The following is a 7,721-nucleotide window of genomic DNA, read 5'->3' on the forward strand; positions in this document are numbered from 1 at the left end:
TAAACCAAAACATAGTTTACCTTTCAAATGTTGCAGGGCATGCTCATTGTGCAAAATAGCTAACTCCTGCAAGGATTTATTGGCTGCCTGGCATTGTTGCTAGAGATAAATGGGACAAAAGGCATTTGCAAAGTATCCTAGTTGTAGATTAGGGCTGGCGAAGGTAGCTTGTCTACCCTCTTTCTGCAGGACCTTATTCTGAAGACATCACAGTATTGTGCCAATATTAGATCAGCCTGGAGAATGCTAATAATACAGGATTGAAAGTTGAATGATTTCGGAAGACCTAAGAAGAGAAGCAACCAAATCCTATGTATGTTTTCTTGAACGTAAGTTCCGTTGAATACAGTTGGACTTGCTCACGAGGAAGTGTGCACAGGATTTTTTTTAATCATATGGAAATCCTACCTTTCTATTAAAAGGGACTTCAATTGAAGTCTAGTTCTCACAGATCTGGCATATGTGAAAGAGGGTGGCATGATCAACGACTTCAGAATAGACGTCGTATTGAAATGTTCAATCTTGGAACATGCCTCCAACCCTGCCAAAGCAATTCTTCTGAGTAGTCCTGTTGGTTCACAGATGCAGTCATCTAGTAATAAATATGCCAAATGTATGAATTGGCCACCAAGGCTCAAGAAGCATAGACAGAACTTTCATGCCTCAAAAATAATGCCTTTCAATGTCAATTCACACATTCTGATGGCAGCCACCAAGTGTTTAAGACATATGTGCATGAGTGAGCCGGTCACTGCAGATGCTAGGCAGCTGAAGTTACCAAATGGATTCAGTAGAGATGATATGCTAGAATTAAGACTTGGGGATTTTGTGAAGCAAGCACCACTCCAGTCTATGCTAACTAACTGCAGATTCTCATTTCTCTGCATTTCTAAAATGAAAGGTTACAATCAGTTCAGTTGAACTAACTTGATGTTTTTTCTCCTCTTACCTTAGCATGAAAGATTGGAAATCAAGATTGAGTTATTTCCTGCAGAATTCCTCTAGCTCTACTAATGCAAAGGCCAACAAGAAGGCACAGCAAAAGGCACATTTCAGGTATATATTTCATTTTTCGCAGTGTGGGTCTTTGATTTTTTTAATGTTTTAAACCTGTCAAATAGACAACAAAAGCAGTGCATTTCTTTAAAAAAAAAAAAAAATTGTTCTATCTCTTTACAGACCGTCTCCAGAGGAAGCCCAGCTCTGGTCAGAAGCGTTTGATGAACTTCTGGCTAGCAAATGTAAGTTGCCTTAAGGACCGAGACACTAACAAACAAAAACAGAATGGCATCTTCGTCTTCTTTTTTTTTTTTTTTTAGGGTTTCCCTAGGAAAAGATGCTCCATAAGATAGAAAAAATCTACTCCTTTGCACATCAGAATTCTGAATGACCATTATGCTTGTGGTTTGCTGATAACCTTTAAAAGGGGTGGTCAGACTTGATACTTTAGCAGGATTCACTTTTTTTGCTACAACCTTGAGATCTACCAACTGTAGAGTGCTGTAAAAAAAAAAAAAAAGAAAAGAAATAGTAGAATTAAAGAATTCTGCACCTAGGAATTTGTTTTGTGTACTAGAACTGAATGGAGCTCACAGTGCTTGCACGCATAAACCCACTTGTGGTTACCTCTTTTTCTTTTCATTTTGGTAGCGTAACTTAGGGCAAGGTAGCAGGAGTCAGTGATCTGGTTCACATGATCAAACAGCCCACCATAGTTTATTTAAGCTGGGGGGGGGGGATTTAATATTCAACACCCGGCCACTACTTGCTATGTAGTGCAAACCCAGGGACTGTGGGTTATGCGAGGGTTAAACAAAATATTCAAAACGTGCCTGGCATATGCAATAGCCTGCTGTGGCTTTTGATTGTGCAAGCCAGCCCTTTTTGTTGCTGCTACTGGGAGTCCAGAAATCCTTGTCAATCTGTTGCAGATTGCCAGAGATCTACCTTCTGCCCAGTCCTGCTTAAAAAACAACAACCCAGCATTCCAGGCTGCCTGAGGGCCCAAATTCATAGAAAGCATTTTCTTACCCATGCATAGCTCCGAGGCACTTCCCATGGCAAGAGCTGGCTTATGAAACTGTTTTTGTGCAGCAGCCCCTGTACTTAGCCTGTATTTTTAGCTGGCCTTGCATTCCTTTAGGCCAATGTAAGCTGGAGGATACATCTGCAGAGTTATTGCATGCGGCCAGACGGTGTATTGATGGGTGCTCACGCTGCTTGTTTTTGTAGGAGACGGCACTATAGGAAAGTAAAACAGCTGTGTGCACAGTGAGCTGTGCCTGCTGGGCTCCATTGCCCTTGCATCAAGTGTGTAGTGCAATGCTGAACAGTTAGTTACTATTCAAAATCCATCCCTGATAACCTCCCATAATGTATACCGTGTACCATTTCTCTGGCTCCTTGTGAAAGGCATCAAAGGGTTTGCATGTACCCACAGCCTTGAGCTGGCTACCTGCCCCCAAATCTGGTGGTCATGGGGAACCAGCTGCTCTACCAGTTCAGTTAGTGTCCCTTCCCTGGCGCGTGGGGGTGAAGGACACTAACTGAACCGGATCTTCGTCCAGTCTTGAACTTTAGTTAGCTTCCTTTAAAAAAACAAACAAAAAAAAAAAACCTGTTCTTCAGTTACTGTGACAGTAACTGACTTAATGAACTTCAGTGTGACTCAGTGAAGTAGCTTGTCCAGCCTTAAGAGGACTAGAAATGTTAAATTAAAAGCAGGATTTTCACAACCTTTCCTAATTAAACTATGGAACCTCCACTGCATATAAAAAGCTTCAGGGCTGCAAGGTGCTCACCTCTAGTCACATTCAAAGCTCTTGCAATCTTCTGGAGCACTTCTGGTCACTTGAAGTGGGCCCTGGTTAAAGATATGGCACAGGTCTCCTGCACTGTGATAACTGTACCGTTGGTTAGCCTGAGTAAGAAAAGAACACATTGTGCCAATGTATACTTTCATAAGATGCATTCTTTATCTGTTCCTGAAAGCCTTGCAAATGTGGATTTCATGGGAGCTCAGGTTCCTGTGCAGCTATGGAAGACAAGCCATGTTCTTGCTTATCTAACAAACAAAGGACAAATCTCCTTAATCCTATCACATTTGCAGCAGGTTGGACTTTGAGTCGCCCTTTCCATTGTGGTTGTCTTCCAGGAGTTTATAGCTCCTCCATAAACATTTACTCCAGTCTAAAGGTTTTTATTTATATTTTATGATGGGAGAAGGTCTACAAGATTCCTCTCCTCCTTTTCACATTAAGGCTTGTTGGGAAAGAACACATGCTGATTTTTTTTATAGTGTTGCAAATTTTAATGTTTAAACATGTGGAAATTAGCCAGTTCCTTGAGGCTACTCATAACCTTAAAAAAAAAAAAAACAACTATTCTGGTATATTTTATTTAAATGATCTGTGGAAGATACAGGCAGAACAAGACTAGGGCATGAGAGAAGGAGAGAAATATGTATATTTGTATATATACACACACAACATTCCTGGGATGCTTTGAGCTAATCTATCTTTTCACCTTTCTTTGCAGATGGTCTGGCAGCTTTCAGGGCATTCCTAAAATCTGAGTTTTGTGAAGAGAACATTGACTTCTGGCTGGCTTGTGAGGATTTCAAGAAAATCAAGTCCCCACAAAAGCTGACTGCTAAGGCTAAGAAGATTTACAGTGATTTTATTGAAAAGGAAGCTCCCAAAGAGGTAAGCAAAAGGCCCCATTTAAAAAAAAAACAAAAAAACTTCCATCACTTTTTTCTGCCTGTTCAGTGTTGTTCTTAGAATCAGGAATGGTTTTTCCAAGGCTTGGTCTCATTAGTTACAGGGCATTTGGTATTATTCCCAGGGAGGGGTCCACTTGGAAAGTGTGACATCAGAATTGAGAACCCATATGAATTCTTAATCTGAGCAGGCATCTATAGACTCTTGCTCTAGAACAACTCCCTTAAAAATCCACATAGATTGTCAGTTCCGATATATTAGTTTCCTTGAACAATTCTCCATGGGAATCTGTTCAGGTTATTAAAAAACAGAAAAAGCCCCCAAAGCTTCCCCAACTTCGTGCCCTCCAAATATGTTGGACTTCAACTCACATAAGCCCCAGCCAACATGGCCAGTAGTTGGGGATGCTGGGTGTTGTAGTTCAAAACATCTGGAGGGCACCAGGTTTGGGGGAGCTGCTTTAAGAGTTTAGACAAATTTAGGGAGGAGAGCTGTCAGTCACTCTTAGCCATGAAAGTTAAATGCAACCTCCATATTCTACCTTTGATTACTAAGTGCTAGAGGTGAACAATACTGGATGGTTCCTTCTTACATCCTGGGTGTCCTAGGGCATCTGGCTGGCTGCTGTTGGAGAGAGTGCTAGACTAAATGAATTCTTGGTCTGATCCAGGGTAGCCTATGTTGCTGTGGAACATGACTGGTTACAAATTCTTTATCCTTTTATTTCAGATCAACATAGACTTTCAAACCAAGAATACTATTGCTCAGAACCTCCAGGAGGCTACACCCACTTGCTTCAGTGCAGCCCAGAAGAGAGTCTACAGCCTGATGGAGAATAACTCTTACCCACGGTTCCTGGAGTCTGAATTCTACCAGGAATTGTGTAAAAAGTCGCCAATTAGCCGGGAGCCTCAGGGGACCTGAACTCTCAAGTGCAGCAGGAAAGAGAAGAGAATCCAAAGAGCCATTTTTGCTCAATAAGAGAAAGACTGCCTTTGCAAGGCATGGTGGACTCTGTAAACTGAATGTACAGGATATGTGCTCAAATTTTTCAGTGGATGGGCATGATGTTGACAGTCTTCAGACTCTCTGGCAAGCTGCAGTATTAAAGAGGAAAAACAAGCAAAACTGCTGGGCAGTTGCTAGGGAAAGTTCACTTTCCAGACAAAAACAATGCATCAGGAAGGAATGTCTTACGCAGTGGCAAGCTGCTATGGGTTGTCCAATTCCATATGTTAACCTGGATGTGCTGAAGTCAGATCGGATCAGCCTCCACTGCAAAAAAAGTAAACCAGCTCTGGGGTTGTTCTGAGCAGACTGACCCCTTCTGGGACTTAGGAAAATGCTTTTGAGTAATTGGCTGGCTCTCTAGTTTTCCTAAACAACTGGCAGAGTGTGTAGTAATCATCCACACTCTCTAGGCTTCCATAGGCAGGTTCTGTTCTCCACAGATCACGCAATGGTCCACAAATTGTAGCAGACTTCCATATACCTGGTAAACAGACATTCCGACGTCACGGCATAATTTGATGTGGAGAGGTAAAGAGGAGATTGGCTGACGTGAAAAGCAGAGCATACTGACCAGCTAATTAGCGAGGGTCAAATTCTGCCTGAGTTAAGATGCTGTTTGGAGCAGAACTTGGCCTAGACTTCAAATGACAGCTGTGTATTGTGTTTGTGTGTGTAAATACATATATATATATATATAAACTTTGGTTGTGTTGTACACTCTACCAATGCTGAAAGTACTGACTTGAGGACAGACAAGCTTCAGTGAAGTTGTCTTTTTGAAGAGCAAATACATTTTAATAAATTATTTTTATTTTAATAGAACATCCTTGCACTTCCTTTTATTACAGGGCAAGGTAAAGGGAAGGAGTGGGCCAACTCTTAAATATTTCGAAAGATCTCAAAAGCAGAAGCTGTCACGTTAGTCCGTTGTAGCAAAAACAATTTCCTGTGATGCATGAATAGCATGTTTTGTGTTAAGGCAGGAGTTTTCTTCTTCAGGTGAATAAAGGGACAATTAAAGTGTTGTCCTTTAAGAGCACCTAGGGAAGATGGCAACTGGTATTCCAGAAGATCTGTTTCTCTGCCCTCGCAGCTACAAGTGGGAGAGGAGGGTTGATAAAGGGACCAGTGGAGGCAAGAAGAAGAATGGCTACCTATGCTGCATGCCATGTTAAAGTGGCAGGCAGCATCTCCAGGCAAGAACCTGGCAACTTTAGGGACAATAGTTCCCATGCAGTGTCAAGGAAATGCTGGCCTCACCTGTGAACCTAGACACATTTTCAAATGCAAGTTAGCATTATTAATGCTCCGGAGTGGGATTCTGCATTGATGCTTTCCCTTTTCCTGCAGGTAAGAAAAGACAGTTGGGATGGGGGACGGTTAAAACACAGTCTACACCAGACTTCCACAACCTGGTAGTTCAAAACATCTGGGGGGACAACTCCCATCAGCCTCACCATAGCCAATAGTCAGGAATGCTAGTTGTCCAAAACATCTGGAGAGCAAGTTGGGCAAAGCCGGTCTACACAAAGAGGTCATGGAATAAAACATGCTGGACTGAGCCACTTCAGTTGGCTGTTGTTGGGGATTGCCCATTAGAATGATGATTCTTCCACAAAGCTAGGTTTATTCCGCAGCCCTGGCCAACAGTTGATAGCTGCAGCCTTCAATACTGACAAGCGAAACAAGCCCCTTTTTTAGCTTGTGCTACTAATCAAAACTAACCAATCTTATCTGTGAAACACTGCTGCTCCCTTAACCACTGCTAATCTTGGTACGAGAGCCCTGCCGCAATGACTGTGGTTGCCTAGCAACAACACTTGGCAGGTTCTACCAACAGACCCACCTAGCGGTAGCACCTCATACCCATCTGTTGTTGCTTACAAATGTTTCAGGCTTTTCACTCTAGAAAACAGCAGCTAGATGTATTTTTTCACTGAAAGGAAGCATTTCTATCCAAGAGGGGGAATGGAAAAAACAGCAGCAGCACTTCATTCTCATGATCAAACTTGTGTGTGACTGGAACATAGGCTCTGAAGGGCTGGTCCTAGGCTGACCGCTGTTGGAAATGACAAGCTGACTAAATGGGCCTCTTGAGGCAATTCGTAAGGCTTTTCCCTTCACTAATATCACAACTACTCCAATGCTAGGTTGTAGCGCTGAACAGGTGTTGGGTGTTCTCCCATCAGGTTCTTTGTGGTGAAGAGGTCTATGCAGTCCAAATGGAAAAACACATTGCCCTTCTTGGTTTCCTTGGCAAGGACTTCTTTTTTTGCAGAAACCCGCCTGCCTCCCTCTTTGTTTTTACCTTCTCTCCTTCCTCCATCTTTTGTTTTGTTTCTAACCATATTCTGAAATGAAGGACAAAAATGGTCATGCCGCCCTGGTGCAATCCACTTTTGCCCAGGCATGACCCACTAGCTGAAAATGTTTCAGATGACATCATAGCTGCCACCATTGTGGTAGCTATAATGTGATCTGGAACATTTATTTTCAGCTAGTTAAGGATGATGAGTGAAAAAGTGAACCGCCCAGAGAGTTGAGAGCTTCGGCTATTGGGCGGTATAGAAATGAAATAAATAAATAAATAAATAAAATATAAAAAGAGTTCCAACTTTTGAAGTGGTGATGGGGGCGGCGGCGAGGGGGGTTCATTTTAACTTCCATAAAATTGGAACGGTTTCACCAAACTTTCTGATATTTACAAGTGCCAGAAAGACCTGGCAGCAGCCTCTTCTCTTCCCCAGCACTGTCATCCCCACCCACCTGGACTCACTGCTTCAGAGCCACTCATGGCACCACTGAAGCAGCAATCAGGGTGACCAGGGAAGGAAGGAGACCTAGTGCAAGGCCTCCTCCCTTCCCTGGCCACCCCACCCCACCCCACCCGGAGACAGTCCAGATCAGTGCTTCAGCACTAATCTGCTCTGAGTAACTCCCAGAGCTCCAGCAAGGCTCAGATGCTTCATATGGCAATACAGGACAAGG

The 7,721-nt window shown here is 42.8% G+C and overlaps 1 protein-coding gene across 2 annotated transcripts in view; it reads left to right on the forward strand.

Annotated features, from left to right (window-relative positions):
• The window catches only part of RGS2 (regulator of G protein signaling 2), a 29,757-nt gene extending 22,451 nt beyond the window's left edge, over nucleotides 1–7,306 (forward strand). The window contains exons 3-6 of one of the 2 annotated variants that reach the window (XM_084851444.1): nucleotides 955–1,056; nucleotides 1,180–1,241; nucleotides 3,538–3,704; nucleotides 4,452–7,300. In XM_084851444.1, the coding sequence (XP_084707570.1) occupies nucleotides 955–1,056; nucleotides 1,180–1,241; nucleotides 3,538–3,704; nucleotides 4,452–4,646 (526 nt within the window). In that variant the 3' untranslated portion in view covers nucleotides 4,647–7,300. Of the gene's footprint in view, nucleotides 1–954; nucleotides 1,057–1,179; nucleotides 1,242–3,537; nucleotides 3,705–4,451 lie in introns of both variants that reach the window. The other variant, XM_084851445.1, reaches the window with a different exon arrangement.
• The last annotated feature ends 415 nt before the right edge of the window (nucleotides 7,307–7,721 follow it).

This window comes from Heloderma suspectum, chromosome 4 (genome assembly GCF_057233095.1).
Source record: "Heloderma suspectum isolate Gila_16-S chromosome 4, 16-S_ref, whole genome shotgun sequence".
Classification (NCBI taxonomy): domain Eukaryota; kingdom Metazoa; phylum Chordata; class Lepidosauria; order Squamata; family Helodermatidae; genus Heloderma; species Heloderma suspectum.